At 49.3% G+C, this 19,814-nt stretch overlaps 11 protein-coding genes across 11 annotated transcripts; 4 read left to right on the forward strand and 7 right to left on the reverse strand.

The window, feature by feature from the left end:
- The first annotated feature begins 618 nt into the window (after positions 1-618).
- On the forward strand, positions 619-2,378 carry BDV14DRAFT_13636 (Alpha/beta hydrolase family-domain-containing protein). Its single transcript, XM_073766237.1, has 4 exons — positions 619-873; positions 959-1,097; positions 1,155-1,263; positions 1,325-2,378. The coding sequence occupies exons 1-4, from the start codon at positions 667-669 to the stop codon at positions 2,133-2,135; spliced, it is 1,266 nt and encodes a 421-aa protein (XP_073630757.1). The 5' UTR covers positions 619-666; the 3' UTR covers positions 2,136-2,378.
- A 547-nt stretch (positions 2,379-2,925) lies between these two features.
- BDV14DRAFT_197437 (uncharacterized protein) lies at positions 2,926-3,454 on the forward strand (the record flags this gene model as incomplete). Its single annotated transcript, XM_073772689.1, has 2 exons — positions 2,926-3,116; positions 3,175-3,454. The coding sequence occupies 2 exons, from the start codon at positions 2,926-2,928 to the stop codon at positions 3,452-3,454; spliced, it is 471 nt and encodes a 156-aa protein (XP_073630758.1).
- Positions 3,455-3,630: 176 nt separating this feature from the next.
- On the reverse strand, positions 3,631-4,185 carry BDV14DRAFT_197438 (putative NUDIX domain; the record flags this gene model as incomplete). Its single annotated transcript, XM_073772690.1, has 1 exon — positions 3,631-4,185. The coding sequence occupies one exon, from the start codon at positions 4,183-4,185 to the stop codon at positions 3,631-3,633; it is 555 nt and encodes a 184-aa protein (XP_073630759.1).
- An 890-nt stretch (positions 4,186-5,075) lies between these two features.
- BDV14DRAFT_197439 (P-loop containing nucleoside triphosphate hydrolase protein) lies at positions 5,076-7,104 on the reverse strand (the record flags this gene model as incomplete). The annotated part of the gene is made up of 2 exons (XM_073772691.1): positions 5,076-5,986; positions 6,117-7,104. The coding sequence occupies 2 exons, from the start codon at positions 7,102-7,104 to the stop codon at positions 5,076-5,078; spliced, it is 1,899 nt and encodes a 632-aa protein (XP_073630760.1).
- A 1,713-nt stretch (positions 7,105-8,817) lies between these two features.
- Positions 8,818-9,171, reverse strand: BDV14DRAFT_168448 (uncharacterized protein; the record flags this gene model as incomplete). The annotated part of the gene is made up of 1 exon (XM_073767847.1): positions 8,818-9,171. A coding segment is annotated over one exon (354 nt), but the record flags the coding sequence as incomplete, so codon positions are not given.
- Positions 9,172-9,425: 254 nt separating this feature from the next.
- On the reverse strand, positions 9,426-10,205 carry BDV14DRAFT_13673 (uncharacterized protein). The gene is made up of 2 exons (XM_073766248.1): positions 10,189-10,205; positions 9,426-9,795 (listed from the first exon to the last, which is right to left on the reverse strand). Exon 2 carries the CDS (start codon positions 9,761-9,763, stop codon positions 9,515-9,517), a length of 249 nt encoding a protein of 82 aa, XP_073630762.1. The 5' UTR covers positions 9,764-9,795; positions 10,189-10,205; the 3' UTR covers positions 9,426-9,514.
- Positions 10,206-11,023: 818 nt separating this feature from the next.
- Positions 11,024-11,843, forward strand: BDV14DRAFT_13677 (OPI10 family protein). Its single transcript, XM_073766251.1, has one exon. It carries the CDS (start codon positions 11,109-11,111, stop codon positions 11,757-11,759), a length of 651 nt encoding a protein of 216 aa, XP_073630763.1. The 5' UTR covers positions 11,024-11,108; the 3' UTR covers positions 11,760-11,843.
- Positions 11,844-13,030, reverse strand: BDV14DRAFT_13684 (type 1 glutamine amidotransferase). The gene is made up of 3 exons (XM_073766253.1): positions 12,582-13,030; positions 12,284-12,510; positions 11,844-12,215 (listed from the first exon to the last, which is right to left on the reverse strand). The coding sequence occupies exons 1-3, from the start codon at positions 12,823-12,825 to the stop codon at positions 11,928-11,930; spliced, it is 759 nt and encodes a 252-aa protein (XP_073630764.1). The 5' UTR covers positions 12,826-13,030; the 3' UTR covers positions 11,844-11,927.
- Positions 13,031-13,513: 483 nt separating this feature from the next.
- BDV14DRAFT_168451 (alpha/beta hydrolase) lies at positions 13,514-14,501 on the reverse strand. Its single transcript, XM_073767848.1, has one exon. It carries the CDS (start codon positions 14,435-14,437, stop codon positions 13,628-13,630), a length of 810 nt encoding a protein of 269 aa, XP_073630765.1. The 5' UTR covers positions 14,438-14,501; the 3' UTR covers positions 13,514-13,627.
- A 342-nt stretch (positions 14,502-14,843) lies between these two features.
- Positions 14,844-17,158, reverse strand: BDV14DRAFT_13700 (putative MFS multidrug transporter). The gene is made up of 2 exons (XM_073766258.1): positions 15,203-17,158; positions 14,844-15,147 (listed from the first exon to the last, which is right to left on the reverse strand). Exons 1-2 carry the CDS (start codon positions 16,932-16,934, stop codon positions 15,029-15,031), a joined length of 1,851 nt encoding a protein of 616 aa, XP_073630766.1. The 5' UTR covers positions 16,935-17,158; the 3' UTR covers positions 14,844-15,028.
- A 276-nt stretch (positions 17,159-17,434) lies between these two features.
- Positions 17,435-19,793, forward strand: BDV14DRAFT_168454 (Zn(II)2Cys6 transcription factor domain-containing protein). Its single transcript, XM_073767849.1, has one exon. It carries the CDS (start codon positions 17,712-17,714, stop codon positions 19,497-19,499), a length of 1,788 nt encoding a protein of 595 aa, XP_073630767.1. The 5' UTR covers positions 17,435-17,711; the 3' UTR covers positions 19,500-19,793.
- The last annotated feature ends 21 nt before the right edge of the window (positions 19,794-19,814 follow it).

The raw sequence follows: 19,814 nt of genomic DNA on the forward strand, positions 1-19,814 counted from the left end.
CATGGTCAACTCCAGGGAGCACAGATGGTCATAGACCTTATACCAGCGATCGGTGAGGCAGAAAATCCGATCAATCTAGACCCTGAGGAGGGGGAGGAGGGCAACCCGATTGTCCTTTAATATACGTACGAGTTCCTTTTGTTTCCCTATGCGAGCACTGCCTACCCATACGTGTTCTGTACAGATCTAGGCATGGCTTGCACCTCTACGTGGTGCTTAGGATTAGTAGCTGTTTGGTAAAACTAAAGCAAGCGCTATGTACATACGTAATCAAGTTCTTTCTGCTGGCAGAATACTAGCGCTTACACAAAAAAACGTTATTGCCCTTTTGTTCGAACAGTATGCCGTAGGGTCTTATGGTTCTTATCGTGTGCAGCCGGAGTGGACCATGGGAACCTTGTTATCCACATTTCAGCTCTCTATTTCTTGATTCACCGCTGCCAGGAAGATGCCTATGCGGATGCAGGGGGGCTGCGGTAGCAACATATTGGTTGTAAAAGCCGGCTGCTTTTTCCGGAATATGCATTGAATCTGAGCCTCGGTCAACGGACAGCCGGTATGGAGGGGTCTTATAATTCCTCTTCAAGGCCCACAACCACTGTCAGATGTTGACAATATAGTTTCTTTAGGACAGAAGCCCGAGGGCCTGCTCCCCTCAATTTCAAAATGCCGTCGTCTGGGCCTTCGTTCCCGTTTACAATCGAAGAACATGTTGTTGAGGCGCAGCACGTCCGGGAATACCCCTGCGCTACAACCCCCGGCTCAGCAGGGGCACTGAAGCTTGTCCTGAAAAAGTATACGCCAAGGTCAAACCCTAATCCAGGCCAAGACGACCTCACTATCATCGGTGCGCATGGATCTGGATATCCAAAGGTAGGCCCCGTTGCTTTCCATGTGTTTGTACTACAAGCTACCACAAACATGGGATGCCTGCTTACTTGGTGGGTATTTGTACTAGGAAATCTATGAGCCTATCTGGGAAGGAGTGTACCGAAAGTTAAGTCAGAACGATATTCGCATTCGCGCAATCTGGATTGCCGATGCGGTCAATCAAAACGCTAGCGGAGTGCTGAACAAAGAGAGCTTGGGAGCTGATCGTGAGACCATCCTCTTATCTTTGGACCGAGGCGTCGCCGACTGAACTGAGTCTATAGCGTCATGGTTTGACCACCCGCGGGACTTACTATACATGATCAACAAGTTCCAAGCCGACATGCCCGGACCAATAGTCGGAATCGGCCACAGCATTGGTGCTGGACATCTGTGAGTAAACCCACTAAGAACCTCCCTGCACATGGCAATGCCTCTGATGTTTTCGGAACAGCGCTCTACTATCCCTCCTGCACCCCCGCCTCCTCAAGGCCTTGGTCCTTATAGAGCCCGTGATAGTCAAAGATATCTTTGACGGAATGGGCCCACAATTCATCAAGCGGTCGCTAGCCATGGACCACAGTTGGTCCTCCCGAGAGGAAGCAGAAGCGTATCTTCAAAAACAGTACAAAATTTGGGATCCAAGGGTGTTTGAGAAGTGGTTACAATATGGAATTCGTGATGCGAGCTCTCAAGAGACCTCGTCGCCTCCGTCATCGACGACTACGGTAACATTAACGACCCCGGTCGTGCACGAAGTAAGCCCGTACCTACGCGCCAACTTCAAAAACATTCAACCTGGCTCTGGTGACACCTCCAGGCCGGACGTCATTGGTCCTTCGCACGCGATATCTCCGTTCTACCGGTACGAGCCAATCCTGCTATGGAAGTTAATCAAGCATCTTCGGCCGAGTGTATTATACCTTTACGGCGAACGGAGTCCGGTTTCCACACCTCGACTTAGGAAAGAAAGGATGGAGCGGACAGGGAGAGGGATTAGCGGGAGTGGTGGTGCTCCAGCGGGAAGAGTGAAGGAGGTTGTAATCAAGAAGACAACGCATCATTTGCCATTTGAGGATGTTGATGGTGTTGCACGTGAGATAGCGGCGTGGTTAGGTGCAGGGAAAAAACGGTGGACCGAGGAGGAAGACTCCCAGAGCATTACCTCGGAGGGGGCGGCTGCAGAGAATGATGTTCTGGCCTGGGGACCGAAGCTGGACGAAGCGTTGAATATCGCCAAGTCCATGAAGAATTCCAAACTATAGTAAGGCTCTATAGTAAACAAAACAATTATTCCAAGCTCTCTGTGCGCATTTCTGGGCGAAGTACGGTAATTACGGTGATGCAGCCTTTTCTAGCAGAGCTAGGAGGTGCTCTAGGGCTGTCTGTACCCTTCCCGCGACTAGCAGGGGAATAGCGAGCATATCACGGGCTACGGCATCGAATAAAGTGCAAGCCACAGTTATGTCAAGCCTTGCTCAGGAAACCCATATCAATCATCAAATATGGCTCAGCAAGATCCAGCGTACAATGGCTATTTCAGGTTCCTAACCACAGTACCCGCGACACAGCTATCCAGCTCACATTAGTCAGAGCAGCAAGATGGAACAGCACATGAGTGTACTCAACTATCCCACACAATCGGTTAAGAAGTGAGTCTCACAGTTCAGTATATCCAATGATCATCTCTCTCCAGCAGATGAAGCTGTAAGGCCGTCCATGAGTATGTATGTCGCACCCGGAGTTCCGAACACCGGGGCCAGGCAGCGACTGGAAATCCTCCTGTGTGAGATCTAAACTCGATCTATAAGTGATCGCCGTCTAAAATAGATCTTGTCTCGAAGGTCGCCGTATTTGGATGCGGCTGAGTATGTACTTCGTGTAGACGGCGACCCTGGAAGACGGGCAGCAGGGGCTTGGATCAAAGTATAAATACCATTCAAGAACCGGGCAGGGGACATCATCACAGCATCACAAGAGCCCAACAATCTACAGTATCACCGAGCTTTTATACAGTGTCTTGTTCTCTCGATCACTACAAAATTCTTTATCAAGATGAAGTCGTTCGCTGCCATCTCGACCATCCTCGCCGCCGCATCCACGGCCAGGGCGCAGTTCGGCGACGCCCACGTTCTCAAACTCGAACCTCTCTCCGTCAAAACCCTGACCGAGTCCCAAACCGCCCGTATCGACTTCACCGTGCAGGACCTAACCGGTGGCGCGTACACCACCTGCTCAACCGCCTGGTATATTCACTTCCCCAATCCACATCATCATGCAATCCCCATGCTAACAAAGCAATAGGACAATCGGCGCCCTCGACAGCACAATCTGGTTCCCCTGCACCGATAGCAGCTTCGCCTTCACCTTTCCCACAGGCATCGACGACGTCGAGGACTTTGATGTCCTGATTTCTCACTCCGCGCCGGAGCCTGTTGGGAGTGTTATTGCGAGGGCGATCTTGAATTCTCATGCCGGCACTCCGGTTTATGTTTGTAAGACGCCGGGGGAGACACCCGGGACTCAGACGGAGGGTGCGATTGTTGAGGGGTCGGACGTTATTGCTCAGCCTGTTAACCAGTAGTTTGGGTTACTGGCTATGGTCAATTGCGTTGCATGACTGCAACTCTGAGGGGTACGGTGTTAAGTGGATCGAGTAGAAAGGTCGGTGTGCGAAAGGGGTTGGCAGAGATTGGACTTGTTTTGTATATATCTCACCCTAGTCACTCCTTGGATCACATCTAGTCAATTATACAGCACTCATACTATGGAAGAGCCTTCAACCATCTCAATAGCCCTAGCCAGAACATCCCGATCAGTCTGAAACTCAAGCTTCTGCAATGCCTCTTCATACTCAAAAAATTCGGCTCCAAAGTCTGCACTCCCCTGCACTCCTCTAGTCAAATCACCAGTGTTCATTTCAACACAAGCAACAAACCACCAGATAACCTTGACTCCATCCTCCTCACCCAACTCCCTAACAGTAAGCATAAACGGCTCCTCAATACCAGGACAGATGCGGACCTCATCAAAAACATTCTCAGCATCCTCTGATCGTGGAGCCCGAGTAAGCATTGCCACGGGGTAAATGCGGCACTCATACCCCGTCTCTTCTTTGACTTCGCGTAGGGCAGCCTCGCGTCTAGACTCGCCAATGTTCCGACGGCCTTTCGGGAGGAGCCATTCGTTCGTCTCGAGATATTGTATTAGACAGACTCGGGAGGATGGAGGGGTAAAGTCGAGAAGAACAGCGCCGCAGCTTTCAACGAATTGCTCGGATGTATACTGTTTCGTGGGGAAGGCGGAAGTCGCCATGCTGGTTCGCACAGAGCCACAGTACCTGACCTGATCCGTTTCTTCCTTGTTGAGGCTCTGCTGCCGAACAAGGAAGGAAGGAACCACGGACCAGACCCCGCCTGAAAAGGAACGCGCATCCCCCACCCCCTCTCACGTGATATGACACCTCGGTGGGAAGCGATGGATACTCTCTATTATTGGGGCGAAATACAACCCCTGCAACTGGCGAAGAGCCCTAAAATGTTCCAGTGCCCACTTGCACTCGGAGCCCGTGCCAAAGCAAGGGCAGGTACCAATCTGGATAATGTGCTTCTTAGGTAAGCTTGAAATAATGGGGTAAGATGTGAGATTACATGGTGTCAAGAATGCTAAGCGGCATTAATCTACAAGGCTGGCTAAAGACACTTCAAGGGCCATATCAGAAATTGCCCAATTCTTCCGGGAAGCCGCTATTACATGGTCACAGTATCGCACGGCTCTGATGTGGACATAGAAGGGTACTCCCTCGTATAGGACTTTCTACCGGACAGAATAGAAGAAATGAGCTACTCTGCGTGCGCGGAGACCTATGCCAAAATCCACTGTTTGCTCGCTCTCGTACACAAGCAGCAAGGCGTGCACCCACTGAGAAGTACATGAAGTGGAAAAGCAATGCCACTATTGCCCCTAATTTAAAGCCTGTTTTAAATCTTCTATGCCTGAGAATTGCTCCTCGAGGCTATAAGAAAGGATGACTTCCAAGGAGCTGTTTTATGGTAGTTGATGAGCGTCCACGACACTAATGCGGGACAGTATGGTTTTCACAGTCATCATGGGGCTTGGTAATTAACACTGCTGGAGGAACTCTTTGGTGGATTTATTCAGTGAAGTGAATCCCTTCCACCTGGCCTGAACGTTGAGAATGCTTGTTAATTGAAAGTTGCGCAGTCCTTCCAGTCTCTCAAGGAGCGCGAGGAACATATGAAATCGGGATGGGAGGGTCCTAGCACTTCTTTTCGAAGAGTAAGACATTCTTCCATCAAAGCTAGGGCATCATGGAACTTTTGTTGAGAATGCCAAGTATGGGCCAAATTGTTCATACTAGTCAAAGTACTAGGATGCTCGGGTCCCAGCACTGTCTTTGATGTCTCCATGACTTGCATATTTAGCTTCTCAGCTTCATCCCATCGTCCCTGGTTGCACAAGGTTGATGCCAGGTTTGCCATGCTGGTAAGAGTATTAGGATGCTTGGCTCCTAGCACTGTCTTTAATGTCTCTATGACTTGCACCTCTTGCTTCTCAGCTTCATCCCATCGTCCCCGATTCCAGTAGATTGATGCCAGGTTCGCCATGCTGGTTAGAGTATCAGGATGCTCGGCTCCTAGTACTGTTTTCTTTGTCTCCAAGACTTGCACCTCTAGCTTCTCAGCTTCATGCCATCGTCCCTGATTGCACAAGGTTGACGCCAGGTTTGCCATGTTGGTTAGAGTATAAGGATGCTCTGTCCCGAGAACCTGACTGTGGACCTCCATGACCTGCACTCCCAGCTCCTCTGCCTCCTTCCATCGTCCCTGGTAATCATATGTCAGTGCTAGATCGGCCATACTATCCATCGCCGAGGGATCATTAGTATCACCTCCTTTCGTCCTTTGCAATCTCACAATATCCTCGAATAACGCAGCAGCTTCATGGTATCGTCCATCTGCCCGCAAACACCTCCCAATGTTCTGGACTAACTTCTTGAAGGACTCTCGCTCCTTTTGGAAATCACTTTCATTCATCAACAAAATAGCATGCGGTAGGTATCCTCTCCACGTTTTTTGGTTCTTGTGCTCATGGTCTGGAAAGACTTTAGTCAGGTGTTTGGCTGTAACTTCGCTGACTAAATTGATGTTTCCTTCTTAGCCAGTTCCGTGTTGAGAGGTGCACTAATCGGTGTAGGCTTAAAGCATGGTCTTTTATCTGCTCACTGACAAAGGAGAATGCCTTAAGTAGACCAATTGCATCAAGCTTCTTCTTTTTTGAGGGAGCATCGGGAAGTAAAAACTGTGGAATTTCACGTGGGTTGATACATGCCATGAATGAGAGATAGTCAGCTGCTAACGGATTCAAGCGCTGAATTTGCTGAAATGAGATCAACCAGGTAGTGGCAACTGGATTTTGAATGTTTTGATACCGCCCGTCATCACCATAGTCTTCACTAAGTAATTCAACGATGTCGGACTCTTGCTCTTCCAATAATGAGATGTAGTCAGAGATCTCAATACCATTGGAGTTGATATATGCCGCTGCCTGTGTAATTGCCAGCGGTAAGAAAGTCAGGTGCTCAAGAATAGTGATCGTTTCGTCCCTGTTCTCGAGCAGCTCTTTCCTTTGCAGTGCCGCCTCCAAAATCATCACACTGGTCTGTGCGTCCGGTTCAGAGACATCGACCACAAAAGGCGATGCCAGTCTCACTGCTAGTTTCCGATTACGGATGGTAGAAAGTATATGGCCCTTCTTACTAGGGAGCAAAAAGTCTGCCAGTTCTGTCGCAGCAGGACTATCCCCAATCCACATGTCCATATCGTCCGCACTGTCAAAAATCAGAAGCCAATTCCGGCCGCTGGCCGGACTAAGATAGGCCTTGACACGCTCTTTTGCATTAGATAGCTTTACTTCCTGCAGTCCTATGGTCTGCGCGATGCCCATGAACGCTTGTTCAACACTCGCGTTGCTGGTGCACGGGATCCAAAACACAGAGCATATGGGGTCTCTCTCGCGTACGCGATAGGCCAATTCAAGGGCAATTTGAGTTTTCCCAACACCACCCAACCCATAAAGAGCGACTTTGAACGGCCCATTCACCTTTCCAAACAGTTCTTCAACCTGGGCGATTTCTCCTTCTCGGCCCATGAACCCCGGGTTTTTCCGAAAAGGTACCATCCAGTGGTGTTTTTCAGGCTTCAATTTTTCCATTTCAGCAGCCCGCTCCTGAAAGGGAACCTACATCAGCACAGCTTTTGCGTGGGCAGCGGCAACAAAGGCAGCATATGGTTGCCACTCTTTATGCTTATGAGAGTTGCAGTAGTCACAGATTCCTCGTATAACAAGTGATGGAAGTTCGTCCATAAGTCCAGCAGCCTCCATTTCAAAACAGAGGATATCGAATGTCTGCTTGAAGGTCCGCTTGAATTGCTGTACGCTGGCCTCAACGCCTGCTCGAATGTTCGCTTGAATGTCTGCCAAATGACTTGAATTAGCTATGATATGTATATGGTCTAGTACGGAGTAGGCATACTTAAGTAGAGTGGCTGGGTGTGCTGCCGACTAAGCAACACAGCAAGGCCTCTTCTTAGGATCTCTCATTCCTCTCCTTCTTCTCTTCACCAACCACCACTACTACCACTACCACCACCTACCATGGCGTATGAGCCTGCTTATTAAGTCTCTTTCCTCTTTATCTGGATACTGTTACTGACTTCCCTGTACAGATCGCTTGTTTTCATAAGCTTTTTGTATAGAAAGCTGATAAAATGAACCATTCTATACAAGTGTTACTAGTACCAACAACACCAATACTAACAACGCCGCTGCCCCCGCCGTGAGCCTCCATGCTCTTTTCCACCGGCTTGAATGTATAACACCTCCTGAAAGGAACCCTGCCCTTCCTCTTCAGGGTCAAGATTATCTAACACCCTTTGTACATACTTGTGTGGGGCTCGCGCTGCTGGCCCGTCAAGGGCAGGCTGTTCCATTTGTCCGCGGCAGCATCCAGGCAGATTAAATAATGCAGCATCGACCCTTATACATTAATGCCCTGCTATTCAAATCAAGGGTGATCCAGCTTGCGCGGCCTTGTACGCGCTGCCGCACCCTATGAGGTTGCCAAACCTTTATCGATTGCCGTTACCTTCCAGGGGTGTTTGGTGGAGCATGCGTCAACTGTAAATGGCCTGATAATACTAGTTAGTGCTCTATACAAGATAAATTATGGGATGTACGTGGGGAGATACGTCAGCCTGGTCTTCCTGTTGGGGAGCAGGGCATACAACCAGGAGGTGCTGTGGATCGTCCAATCAACTTGGACCCGGTGGAAGGTGATCGCGAGAGGCCGATCAACTTGGCTCTCATGGATGCAATTGATCTGGTTTCGGACAAGGAAGAGGAGGGGGAGGAAGGCAAGGAGGATAATCTAATCATTCTATAACCAAAGCAAGACAACAACTGTGACGGAGGCTGTAACTAAATCCATCAGGTCTGACCTTCGCACCGATAAGTCCAAGTGTTGGCTTTGTCCCCCAGATTATTTTAAAAATGCCAATCGGGCGAGAAACCTCTGCCATGAAGGGACAGGCGCGTGGCTTCTCGAGAATTCTGTCTTCCAGTCGTGGTACTGGGGTTCCCGTCGACAGTTATGGCTGCGTGGGCTGGCGGGATGTTGGAAGACGGTTCTTAGTGCGAATGTGCTTGATTATCTGGCGAGGCGAGCTGAAAGTCTTATTCTTAGCTTCTTTTTTGACTTTAACAAAATTTCAAAGCAGACCTTGGAAGGCATGCTGTGCTCGCTTGCTTTTCAACTGTACAAAGGTGGGATTGGGATTCCTGGTTCATTCGCTAAGCACTGGTCTCTTAAAACAACCTGTCCAATGTGAATAATAATCAAACAAGTTAATTCAACAACTAGTTATCTTCCTTAGGCCCATCAGAATTACTGGCGTGAATTTGGTCAGCTGCGAATTGCTCATTCGCTTGCCTGATCAAGTCATCCCTGAATTCTCTGGCCAGGTCTTGGGCATTTCGATAAGCACTCAATCCCTGTTGATAGGATTCTGGACTGCCTATCAATGAATAGTGCCCAACCTGGGTCATCACATAATTGGTATGATGGTTTGGATCATTATTATTTGTAGACATTGTAGGGTGAGTCGCGTACAACCCTAGAGTTCCAGCTTGGAAAGTAGATACAATATTATAGGCGTTATTGTCGTAAATTTTTGGCTTATTGCTGCTACCCTCATCCCCATATTGCTGCAGGGCATGCATAGCTCGTGCCCCCAAAGCGGCGTCATAACAAGCCTGGCGTTTAACCACGGAGGGGGTTCCATCATAACCTTTTGTCTCGAGGAAGAAGTTTGGTGCTATTGGACAGTCAGTCCAACGCGTTGGAATAATCTTATTACTCAGGTCTTCCTAAATGTTATGATTTAGCTGGTTCGGGCGCGCGCCATGGTAAAAATCAGGCGTAGAATTAGCTAGGGTGCCGTCTGTTAGAGGAGCCAAATTTGTGAATAAGTAATTGCCGCCATCTTTAAAGGAGTATTGCTGCGAGCCTTCAAGAAAAGGAAGAATTTTCTTGACTACCAGCTGCTCATTAGAAGTTTTGTCGTTAACTGTAGTAAAGTTTTTGTATCCTCTCTCTAAGGAGTTTTCTAATAATGCTATTAAAGGTCGAGAGTTCCATAGTCTTCTTTAAGATTTCTGCAATGTTTTCCGGCTTAGACGGCTTAGTACCGTCTGGATATGTACCAGATGGCATGAAGATACCATGGTCGTTTAGATGTCCCTCAAAATGGGGGTCGTAAGCCGTGCTTCCCTTAGTGATAGTGCGTTTCGGGCTAGAATCGGCAGGATCCATAAGTACTGATTAAAGTGGGCTGGTGCGGGATACTATAAGCAAGGCTAATTAGTATATAACTGCTTTATAAATAGTTGTTGTTAGGAGAAGAATAGGCAGACAACTTATATCTCTAATATCTGATAGATCCGGTCCTCCACAGCGGGAAAATCTTTTAACTTCTTCTAAGCGAGCAGTAGAGCAGTTGCGCAAGAAATCAGGAGCAAAGGTATGAGAGATAGAAGAGGAGCCTTGGTATAAGGATAGGGATCTGTTTCATCGGTTGGCTTCTCTTAACGCGCTCTTGGTCAACCACAGTTTAGGGAGTTTATCCCAAAATAATGGAGGAGGGTGGAAAGAGTGGTGCTTTTGTTGTTGATGCTAATACTTGAAGGATGGCATAAAGGGAAGATATGTAGATAGAGCAGCTAAAGAAGAGGTTATACCTGGTAAGAAAGAACAATGGTGGCGTAGAGTAACTGAAGAAGAGGTTGTAAGTAGTAAGAAAAAACAGCAGTTTGGAGGGCCTTTTAGAAAGTACTAAGACAAACAGATGATGGTGACACAAGCGTGGTTGGTCCTATCCTAGATTAGAACAAAGGGAGTCGCATTAACACAAAGCACAAGTTACTTAATCACTTGATCATGCGACTACCACCCACAATTTTAGTTAACCATGTATGGATTATCTGATAGCAAGGATAACTAAATGATTATATGCATAAGCTTGGCAATATAAGGTCAGGGATGCTAAATCTGGCAAGAAAGTAGGCGACGAGGTATGAGGCATATCGTGGTGTTTAGAATAAGTGAAAGTACTAGCTCTAATTATCATTGCTATTGTGCTTGTAGAAATGAGAAGCAGCAATAAAAACAAGATATGGAAATAACTAATGGAAAAATACTGCTTTAATGGATTTTGCAGCAAGGAAAGACTTCTCAAGTTTGGTGTTAGCAGGTTTCAAGTACCCAGGTACTTGAAATCCACGTGACATAGAACACCCTGCACGTGATATCGTGGATGGTCGGGGCAGGCAGTTCCGGATGGCAGTATGCTCCGACAACCTCGAATGCCGCGCTAGCCCTTATCGATAAGGGTATCTGCAAGATTTCGTCACTTGGTTTCTTCTCCAACCTTCCATCCAGATTGCTGGAATCGGAACGAATCGCGCGCAAAGTACCGCGTAGGAAGATGAATATACACCACTTTCACATTTCATGACACCGGACTTGCGAACTTGAACATACAACTCACGAATATACCACTCTCACCACCACCAATTCCGCATTCTAACCTCGCCGATCAACCCACCATCCCACTCGAACCACTCCTTAATCAAACACCCCCAACAAACCACTCACCACAATGTTCTCCGTCATTCTCCCCGGCCGCCCCTGTCTAACAGACATAGTCGCCGTAGACCCCTCACCAACCGGCCAATCCACAAAATTCGCATTCAATCTCCCGCTCTCCCCGTCATTCTCCGAAATCGTCGTTTTCTTTCTCCCAGGCACAGTCCTGCCTCAGGATACAGCAGCAGCCATATACATCCAGTACCCAGGCTCCGAATTCCAATTCATCGGCGCCCTCGCGAACGAGAAACCTTCTTCTATATTGCTCGTTCAACCGCCGACGGGGAGTGGAGGTGAAAATGGGGTTGGTATGAATGGCGCGATGGCAACGCTGGGGATATCGATTGAGGCTGTTTCAGTTGTTGCTCCGCAACTGGCAGAATTGGAAGCTTCGCAGGGTTCAGGATCAGGAGCGAACGGCGCGTCAACGCAATTAGTGCGGCAGACGCCGCAGCAGAGGGGGATTACGACGAAGGTGCTTGCGCAAAGGATTATTGGGAATGCGTTTAATTTCCTCGCGAGTTTTGCGGGGAGTGATCCGTCTGGAAAGGGGCAGGAGGTTGTTCCGCTTAAGGCGTTTCAGGATTGGTGGACGAAGTTTGAGAGGAGGGTTACTGTTGATCCGACTTTCTTGGAGAGGGAGGATCCGAGGGCTAGTGGGTGATTTTGATACTATCGGGAGGGTGAGGTTCGTTGGGGAGGAAGTATATAATAATGTATTTAGATACCATGATTCATGTGGCAAGCGAGCGCTTCTATATCGATGCGCAATCTATTCTTCAGCTCTATCGAGAACGCTAAGACTCAAGTCTAGTATGCAAATAAGCACAATCTACTCCAACAGGAACTTTAGGAAAGCCACTCCGATCGTCAGGCCGTGATGCGGCTTGACGGCCCTCTCCAGCGCATCATCCGCCTGCTCCTTGTTGAACACACCGGCTTCCGCGCGCAATGTGACAACCTCCGTGACAATATCACCCTTAAACTCGGGGTGGCCCTGTACAGTGATAAACTTGCCCTGCTTGTACATTGCCTGTACCTCGCATCGTGGCGAGGTACCCAGTGACGTGACGCCCTCGGGGTATGCGAAGACGATATCACGGTGCATTTGTTGAATTTTCTGCAGTATCATTTTTAGCATTGTCTTACTCAAACCCCATAATCAACTCCTCAAATAGGCAGACGTACCAAAGTCTCAACCCCAAACAACTCCTTCCCCTTCGCTGTGAGGTCAACATCGCAGACCGCAATCTCCCACCCCGCACTGTTTCTTCCAACCTCAACACCCAGAGCGCGTCCGATAATCTGGTGTCCGAAGCATATACCGAGTAGCTTAACAGTCGGGTGCTCTAGCGCCTTTTGTGTGAACTCGACTAGTTTCAGAATCCAAGGGTGATCTTCAAAGGAATTGTGTTCTACCCGACAACAACAATCCATTAGCACAATGGGACTAGGAATAGCGTGTAGAAGGTGGTCTGTGACTCACTCGACCCCGTAAGCAAAACCGCATCAACATCCTCCAGGTCCGGATATTCCTGCTCCGTAACAACATCGTAGGCACTAATACTCAGGACAGATTTCGGGTCAACTTCATTCGGATTATTCAATTCGCGCACGCTCTCATGTAACAGCGTTGTAAAGACACCGCGGTATCCGCCGTACTTGGCGTTTGTGCGCTCTGCGGGCGTGTCGCATTCGAGGATTGCGATGCGGAGGGGTGTGCGGGGCATTGTTGCGGCTTATCGGGGCTCTGGTTGCACAAGGGGCCGGTAGATCCAGGGGGGCGGGCAATGATGGGGGTATGAACTTTTCAAGCGGCTTTCAGTCGTTGGTGAACAAGAAATTGATTCAGAATATCGGGTTGAGGAAGATTGTTGAAGGAGGTTCGCCTTATCAGGCGGGGCGGGATTGTGGTTGCAGTTGGAGTCTGAGGGGCGACAGGGGCGGGCTTATTAACCACTCGGCCCGATTTTCTCGAGAATGAAGTATATGTCCATGTATTCTCCGTACCAAGGTAGCTATATGCTTATCCACCAGGCACTGGCTTTTTGTCTTAGCATTCGAATCCATTTGGCATGCTCAATGCCCCATCTTCCCACGCCCATAGGATATATATCCGCGCACAGGGCATGGGAGTGCCTTTCCCGCAACTTGTTTCAATACGTGTAGTATTTAGTGAAGATATCAATGTGTCACACAATGAATACCACCAGGCAGTACTTAGTAACGAAGAAAGCTACAGCCGGTGCCCAGATACCGCAAGAAGAACGCGACCTCTTGACCTCCGGATAGGGAAACTACGCTGGCTGCTACGGAAGGAGCGACTAATACCCATGACTATTCAGGAAGGCGCGATGTATTAAGTACCTAGCTTAGGGATCTTTACGGGAGGCGCGACTCTGCGTACCTTACATAGATGCACGGCACTTTTAGCAACTACATTATGTTGCTATACTATAATCTGGGTCTTCAAGTACTTCTATATAACTACTAGAAGGATAGTCATGCAGACTGAATAGCGACAACTCATACTCAAGAACTTTCCTCTCCCTTCACAATCCCATCAACAATCTTCCCCAACTCCCCTGACACAGTGACCTGCGGGCAATGCCCAGTCTCCAACGTAAAGACCTTCACCTCCTTCCCCTTCCCTCTCATCCTCTCAACCATAATCTCCTGATACTTCAGCGGCACAGTAAAATCCTCACTCGTACAAACGTACGAAACGTTAACCCCCTCATCCATCCACGCACAATTCTCTAAAGGCTGCGACATTGCCGTCCCATTCCACCTAACCAAACTCCCCACAAACTCCTCGAGTTCCTCCTCCGGCAATCCAGGTCCAACAAGTAGATTCTTAGGATCAGCGTCTACACAAGTCCCATCCTCGTCAAAGTCAAATGCAATGGGAATCAAATGCCCATCGCCCATTTCGTGCACGAGGTCCATCATTGTTTTTCCTGGAAACTGTGCGAACGCTGTTATGTAGACTAATCTTGCAATACCACCCGGTAACCCTTTTTCTCTCCGCTCGTTGAGACCAAGGCCGGAGAGCGCATTTGTGCCAACTTGCCCACCGTACGAGTGCATTAGGACAACCAGTCTGTGACCCTTGCTGATCAGTTGCTCGGCATAGGATTTGATCAGGACTGTATCAGTAGTGAGGTCTGCATTTGGCGGTCGGGCGCCATTAATTGTTTCGAGGCGCGGGATGTGGACTTCGTGGCCCTTGGATTCGAGGTAGTCGGTGAGTTTGCTGTAGTGCGCTGGGGTATGCCAGCCTCCGTGGATCAGAAGGATTGTGGCTTTGGCGGAAAGAGCGGCGAGGGCGGGTGCGGCCATGGTCGTGTCGTTGTGCTGTTGAAACGGATGGGCAATTGACGTGAGATGGGAAGAGAGGGGAGGGGTATGTTTTTATGACTTAGGTCCTTAGCTGGAAAGACCTGAACAAAGGAATGGGTACGCCTGATTTTCAGCCGCAGCGATAGCACCATATCTAGCTACCGTATGCGACTAGGTACTACCTAGGTAGTATCAAAGAAACAACTAGCGGAGAGCAAGCCAAGTGGGCCGCCTTAACTAGTTGTTCAACAATAAAAAGATGTGAGTTATTCCCCTGTAATGAATTTACATCTTGCCGTTTGTCTACTGATTTGCCTTCCGGTGCTTCAAACCGGAGCGTTAAGGCGATGCTCAGACGGCAATCTGGCAGGGCAAATGGCAAGTCTAAGTATCGCCAGGTATTAACGAAATATAAGAACATTTGTTATATTCATCATCTATCAATGACTCATCTAGCATAAATCATGCGACAATTTTGGGGGGCTGCCAGAATATATACAATACACAATCTAGAGAAGCGCGATCAAGATAAGCAATCAACGAACATCTAAGAAAACTTACGAAACCGCTGAGATCACGAAGCTAAAGTGCTTATGCTTTACGGCCCAGACGAGGGAGTCGGACGCGGAAATGCAGTAGGAGCATTAGGGCTGCGAAGAACGCTGCCGAGGCGAATGTCAGGCGGAGGGCTGCTGCGTAGGAGTCGATCACTGCGAGGTATTAGTTTATACTTATGGAAATGTAAATGAGGAGCTTGATGCTTACCTTGACTCTGATGCAGCGGGTCAAGCTTCGCAATAGCCTGAACGGACTTTCGGACGAGTTGAATGATGGCGTCCTTGTCATCTCCAGTGACTTTCTCTTCGAGCTGGTAGAAGAGGGTATTCTGGAAGATCCAGCTACTGGTGGCAACGCCCATGACGGAGCCTAGATTCCTGAAGAGACCGAGCGTTGTGGTCGCAACAGCCTGCTCATCTGTTTCACTTGTCGCGAGAACAGAGACCATCAAAGAGGGGAAGGCAAATCCTTGGCCGAGACTTGCGAGCGAGACGCAGATCATAGCGACGAAGTCAGGCGTGCTTGGGGTCATAGTCATTGCGGCCAAACCACCAAGGAGCATAAAGACGTCGCCAATCAGGACAGTAGGCATTGTGCGCTTGGACCAGGTAATCAAGAAGCCAGTGGCGACACTGGAGCATGTCACGGCTAATGAGGAAGCAATGAGCTTGAGACCGGACTCGGTCGGACTAGCGAGCTTAACGGCTTGGAAATACAGCGGGACATTGAATATCATGGTGTTGACGGCAATGGCACCAAAGAAGTTTCCAAAGATAAGAACAGCACGGGGGTTCTTCGTCAGGAATGTAATTGGCATTACCGCGCGCTCGACTGTCTTCTCGTAGGGGAGGAAGATAGCTGCCAGGACAACGGACAGAACTAGCGAGGTTATTACGAGAGGATGAGTCCAGCTGTAGACATTACCGCCAAGGTTCAGACCCATGATCAATGCCGTGACGGTCGCGACGAGCAGTGCAGAGCCCACAAGGTCGATGCTCAAAAGGAGTTGTTTGAACGTCATTCTTTCTCCTCCCTGGTTCTTCAGGCCAAGACCGGCTGGGGTGGTCCAGCAGGCGACTAAGAAGTAAAGGAAGATAAAAGGCAGCTGTACAAGGAACGCACCTCTCCAGCCCACTTGATCGCACAGGTATCCGCCAAAAGCAAGACCAAGACAGCCACCGAGGCCGAGACAAAGGTTTATGTATGACTGGTAGATACCGCGGTATTCTATGCGGACAAGATCACTAGACAGGATCATACCCATAGAGAAGACACCGCCAGCACCCAGACCGCAGAAAGCGCGAGCAGCGATAAAGCTGCCAATGCTCTGGGCCGCGGCACACCAGGCGGTAGTAACGAAGAAGACGGCAATGGCAAAGAGATAAACCGGCTTTCGGCCAAAGGTGTCTGAGACGCGACCGAAGAGTGGGAGAAAAGCAGTCGATGTCAACAAAAAGGCAGTTGACAGCCATGACGCCGAGTTGGAGGCATGAAAGTAAGAAGTAATGACTGGATGACTAGAGGCCATCAAAGTCGAGTCGAAAAATCCAATAATGTAACCCATCTGTATACCGCCGAAAATCATCCAGAACCTGGTCGGGGAGACGTTGATGAAACGCGCAGCATAGCCAGTGGCCTCAGGCTGATCGCCCCCGGACTCCGCATCTCCCACGTTCTTATGTGCTGTTGCGGAGAGAACTCTTTCTAGACCAGTGTCGACCTCGGGGGCAGCAGGTATAGAGCTAACTTGAGTTAGGCCAAGCAGAGCAGGGTCTTCCTCGTCGGAGTAGTGCGATGAAGAGGAACTTGAAGCTTCAGCAGTGGTAGTGTAGTCGCCCGCCTTGCCCGAGTACTGCAGTCCGCGGGAGTTGTCCTTGAGTAAGGGAGTGGACTCGGAGGTTTTGTCGTGGGGTGGTTCTCCACCCGGTTGAGCAGTCATAATTGTGGCGAGGGTTTCTCAGGACACTAGAGCATGAAACTAGAAAAAGAGAGACAGAAACAGAAACAGAGTAGAGTCAGAGGGGAGAGTCGGGCGGGAAGGGTGATCTGATAAAGAAGCTTGGGCCTTGCAGAGAGAGCGCTCCATCAGAGATTTTTGATTGATGGCGACATAGCTGCTGCCCACGCTAATGCATGTACGAGTCCACCTGAGGTCTATGACTCCAACTCCTATTCCTTTGGCTGGTTGATATTGGAAGTATAATGCAATATAATATAGTACTTAATTGATCTTGTTCTTCAGCTGAGGCGCAACTAATTTATTAAGATGACTCAAATGTTGCCTCGTAAAGAGTCCCGCGCGGAGAGTAAACAGGCCCTGCGGGTCCGATTTCGGGCTGGGGCGCCTCGGCCATTCCCTGTTTGAGACTAGTGCCTCGTGACTCGACCTCTTGGCGGGTTCTTTCTTTTTGTCAATCTCTCTGTCGCTGCTCAGTCCTCACTGGCCTTCTGCTATGGGCGACTGCGCTGTCAGCCAATCCATTCGTTCTGTCAGCGTCCATTGTATCCTTGCTTGTACAACTTGAGATGGATGAAATCCGATTTCTTGGGATTCCCAGATCAACCTCAATGAGCATGCTCTCCTTCACCAAGTCAGATGCCAATCAGCTCCACATATACAATAGATGACGGGCAGCCTTGAGAAACCCGCGATTCCTTCTTCTGATTATTATGGCAGGAGTAGTTTCTCGCTGCTCCTCGTGAACAAGTTGCGCCGATGCCCGGAATGAGTTCTGCCCCAGGAACCCGTACCCTCGCAGCGTCCGACCCTGACGATGCCATTCTGAGCATTGTTCCTCTGGCGGCAACCCTGTCGCCCAGTGATCCGGACCGCGAAAGTGACGTCTCGGTCAAAAAGCGGAAACGAGTTCGGACGGGCTGCTTTACTTGTCGTGACCGCCATCTGAAGTGCGATGCAGCGCACGGCCAATGTCAGAACTGCCTTAAGTCTGGTCGATTGTGCAGGAGAGGTGTTCGCCTGAATTTCGTGGATACTCAGGTTGTTGCGCCACCGACGTACATTCAGCCGCCCGCAACAAATGGTGTAACCTTTCGGGACGACTCAAGAGTCATTGCTTCAGAGTATGTCGGCGGGGATGAGGTGTATCCTCCAATCGACAAGGTTCCCGCCCTACGAGTCGTTCGTGAGACGTCTACTCCTGTACAACCCACGCCAAGTGCAATTCTCCAGCACCAATTAGATCGGCAGTTCTCCATTGACGATCCTATGGATCTGTCTCTTATGCAGGCCTTTGTCAGTCAAATCGCCCCTTGGCTGGATGTTCTTGATGGTTCGAAGCACTTCACCCGAGTACTTCCTCTCTTTGCGTCGCAAGATTCTCTCCTGCGTGCCGTTATTACGGCTTGCTCTGGAGCTGTTGTGTCCTCACAGTTTTCTCTCAATTCAAATGAGAGGTTTCCTCATTTAGCCGCCGCAGCTCAAATGCTAGCTGTATCGCTAGAAAGTCAACAAACCGATTCGTCTTTGTGTGCAGCTGCAGCACTTATCTTAGAGGTTGCTGAAAAGCTTCTTATCGGACAGCATAGTACCCTATCCAGCCGCTTCAGAAGCCCAGCAAGGGCTTTAATCAGGGAGTGCCAATGGAATACCCAAACCACAGGGTTAGGTGGAGCCTGTTCCTGGATCAGCATTGTCATGGAGATACTTGAATGCATCACCTCTCGGAAGCCACTAGCTTGGAACCCAGATGCCTGGAGCATTGATATGAACTTTGCAGCCGAGGCTTCTCTCACTGGAAACGAACATTTATGGGTACAGCGTATCATCTACATCTGCGCTAGGGTGTCGGATTTCCGGTCACCAAACGCGCGTGGGAACAGGAGCTCAACCCGCAACGCCGAAACACAGCGCCTTCAAGAGTGGAACCAGTACAATGACTGGTGTGAAAAGTGGTCTAGTTCGATTCCAAGGTCAATGTTGCCTCTTGGTCACATTCAACCATGGCAAAGGCATCCTCAGTCTGCATTCCCAGAACTGTGGCTGCTTGACCGTCCGGCTATCCTCGCCCAACTATTCTACTATCTCACTCAAATCATGCTTGTCGAGACCAATCCTCTCCGGCAAGGCAATCCTCACGGATTGCCTGAAGATTTGCAACGTCACGCGCAGCAAATCTGCGGCATTGTGACAAACGACAATAATGGAGGGGTCCCCATCTTTTCTATTCCATTATTTGTCATTGCTGCTGAATATTTGCTCGATAAACATGCACAGGAGGAGGTAATTGCTTTCCTAGACCAGATCAATCGCACGACGAGTTTAGCAACAGATCATCATCAGAACAAACTCCGCGAGACATGGGGTTGGCATACTAACGGCCATGGTCCTTTCATCGATGGCCTGGATACTGGCAGTATTTCTGTGCACTTTCATACCCTTGGTCCTGGCAACGTCCACCACGACCCTCTCATGGATCCGTTCTCCCATTCTATAATGGAACACCATCCCTACCTAGATCAACACATTACTTACGAGCATCCATAACAAGATCCGTCAACTACAGTATACTAGAAAACAATACCACTTTTATTGACAGCTACCTATGCATCCCTCCATTCATCAAATTCACAATACCGCAGAACATTCCCCTCAATCTCAAGTGACGCCCACCCCCATACAGTCGGCACAGACATAACGCATTGTCTCTTTCCCCAGACAAAGTGGGCAAACGGCAATAGTCCGGCCTAATCCCAGGCACCAGTGACACTGGTCTGGACCAAGATGGTCCAAGGACGCACTAGTTACCCAGTTTTCTGGACAGCCGCATGGCCATGACACGACCCCAAGCCCAGAACACTC

The sequence above is a fragment of the Aspergillus stella-maris genome, assembly GCF_047715825.1.
Source record: "Aspergillus stella-maris strain CBS 113639 unplaced genomic scaffold BDV14scaffold_11, whole genome shotgun sequence".
NCBI classification, from domain to species: domain Eukaryota; kingdom Fungi; phylum Ascomycota; class Eurotiomycetes; order Eurotiales; family Aspergillaceae; genus Aspergillus; species Aspergillus stella-maris.